The sequence below is a fragment of the Pinus tabuliformis genome, chromosome J (genome assembly GCF_031772625.1).
Source record: "Pinus tabuliformis cultivar Carrire ecotype Pingquan chromosome J, CPIR1, whole genome shotgun sequence".
Classification (NCBI taxonomy): Eukaryota; Viridiplantae; Streptophyta; class Pinopsida; order Pinales; family Pinaceae; genus Pinus; species Pinus tabuliformis.
In genome coordinates this window covers 1315492759-1315495105 of record NC_142295.1, presented here as the reverse complement: position 1 = coordinate 1315495105, position 2347 = coordinate 1315492759, and the positions used below count along the sequence as shown (strand labels likewise).

Genomic DNA, 2347 nt, shown 5'->3' with positions numbered 1-2347 from the left:
TTCGTGACGGTAGCGAAACCTATCTAAGCCTTGCGTCAGGGTAGACCCCACTTGGCCCCGCATGTCAGGGGTGAATATTCGACTACCGAGGGTCTGCTGCAAAATGGCGGAGAGTCAATGCGCGTCACATGCCACGTGTCACGCGCTTACATCGTGAAAGATGGTGACTTAGGTTCACAGCTACCGGTGCGTTGCCTTCATCGCGAAGCACTCTTCCGGTTTCCATGTTTAAAACCTCGTTGGCATTCTTGCTTTGTACTCATCGCACAACGCAGACCATTCCGATCATTTTTTTGGCGCAGAGAGCGATTAACAATTCACAATTGCAGTTGCAGATTTCGATTCCCTTAAGCTCTATCGTGATCCAGCCATGTCGTCCGAGTCGAATCACCAGGTTTGGCCAAGCTTAGCAATCGTTTTTTACATCTTCTGTTTATTTTTGATTGATTGCAGTGCCATGGCTCATGTGTTTTTGGCTTTGCAGAATGAAGATCAGACGCTTAAATACCTGGGATTTTTCCAGGTTTCCGCTCAGAAGGTAACCACCCGCCTCTCTGTTATCTACGATTATGCGAAAGAGAATTCAGGGCCTCTAAAACAGGGGGTGGATGCCATGGAGGGAATTGTGAAGCTTATGGTCGGGCCCGTTTACCGTAAGATCGAGGGAAAGCCCTTCGAAGTTCTGCGTCTCGCCGATAGAAAGGTATGCCGACCTGCCTTTATCAAGACCTGAATTTATTTGCATTTATTTTTGATCCTGCATTTTACAGGGAAATTCTGAAGATACAGGGGTGTATTTGTAATCTTGCTTTAATTCGCCTGATCGGATCATTAAGTTTAATTTGATTTCATTCCTAAACCATAAGTAAAATCGGCGGTGTAGTTTGATTCGTGCTTAATTAACCAGAAGAAAAATCTAGGGTTTAGTTTGATTTGTTCTTCATTGAAGCAGAGGAAGGAAAATATAGGGTTTCATTTGATTTATGTGTGTGAAGTAAAATTCAGTCTGTAGTTTGATTTGTTTTTATTAAAACCAGAAGAAGAAGAAATTAGGATTTAGTTTGATTTGTTCTTCATTAGACCAGAAGATTAAAAATACAGGGTTTCATTTGATTGAAAAATACAGGGTTTCAATTGATTGAAAAATATAGGGTTTCATTTGATTTGTTGTCTGTAAATCATAGCAGTATGTAAATTTTTTGTTTTTTTACTTAAGGTGGATGATGCGATCGTTAAGCTTGACAGTCATGTGCCTCCATCACTCAAATCAAGGACTTGTGAACTCTACGGGGCAGTGAAAAAGGCACCCGAAGCTGCCAGGTCGGTTGTGACTGACATTCGGCAAGTCGGTGTATTGGAAAAGACCAAGGAAGTCGCAACGACTTTGTACGTCAAGTCTGAACCTGCAGCCAAGAACTTCTATAACAAGTATGAGCCTTTTGCAGTAGAATTGTCCCTCTCGGCCTGGTACAAGTTGCGTCAGGTTCCTGTTGTTCCCAAGGTTGTGGAGGTGCTTATACCACCGAGTGCTTATTGTGTCGAGAAGTACAATTCTGGTGTTCAGTATTTATCTGATGGGGAGTACTGGGTCGCGGCTTACCTTCCTGTGGTTCCTGTGGAGAAGTTAAAAAATTCAATTCGCAAGGAATTGGGAACGAAGGAAAATAATGGATCCGAAATTAATGAAGCTGCAGAGATTATTCAGTAGATAACTCTACTGAAGAATGAAACTCTTCTGTTGCGATTACCTTTGTTTCCCACTGACTTGCCCAAATTTTGTGAGAGAATGGATTTGACGGTGATGTAAGCATTTAAATCAGGGTAAGTGATGTAAGCATTTAAATCAGGGTAAGGTCTAATGGGTTAGGGTAAGGTCTATTAGGTTGGGGCATGGTTGGAATTTTGATTTTTTTTATTTGTCAGACATTTTTTTTTTATTCATTATGTTTTTATCTTTGACGTCAAAAAACATTATAACTAGCATTTGCACCAGATGTTGCAAAGAAAACGCCGTAAGGCATAAAGTGCGGAAATCCATTATCCATATAATGTGTGCATTATTCAACAAGGTGGATTTCTCTAAATTTGTTGCAAACATTTATGTTGTTGCATTGCTAATTTATTTAGAATCTACTACTACCTCCTCTTCTTGGAATATTAAATTTCTTATCACCCCATGATGACAATCCCTCTAATTATTGGCATCACAATTTTTTCCACTTTAGTGGCTTTACCTTCAACCTAAAGAAACATGAATTTGAGTCACTCAATTAAAAAGAAATTGCTAAATTGCTATTTATCAGGTTTTGAGTAAAAACAATTAATAACTCATATTTACAACCTTTTA

The 2347-nt window shown here is 39.8% G+C and overlaps 1 protein-coding gene across 1 annotated transcript; it reads left to right on the top strand.

The window, feature by feature from the left end:
• Window positions 1-235: 235 nt before the first annotated feature.
• LOC149232098 (stress-related protein-like) lies at window positions 236-2084 on the top strand. The gene is made up of 3 exons (XM_089379351.1): window positions 236-394; window positions 485-703; window positions 1217-2084. The coding sequence occupies exons 1-3, from the start codon at window positions 371-373 to the stop codon at window positions 1706-1708; spliced, it is 735 nt and encodes a 244-aa protein (XP_089235477.1). The 5' UTR covers window positions 236-370; the 3' UTR covers window positions 1709-2084.
• Window positions 2085-2347: the final 263 nt, after the last annotated feature.

Bases quoted from the DNA above. Each gene is read 5' to 3' on its own strand.
- LOC149232098 (XM_089379351.1), top strand. From the start codon at position 371: ATGTCGTCCGAGTCGAATCACCAG. The intron at 395-484 runs GTTTGGCCAAGC...TTGGCTTTGCAG, and splicing joins CGTCCGAGTCGAATCACCAG to AATGAAGATCAGACGCTTAA. The intron at 704-1,216 runs GTATGCCGACCT...TTTTTACTTAAG, and splicing joins TGCGTCTCGCCGATAGAAAG to GTGGATGATGCGATCGTTAA.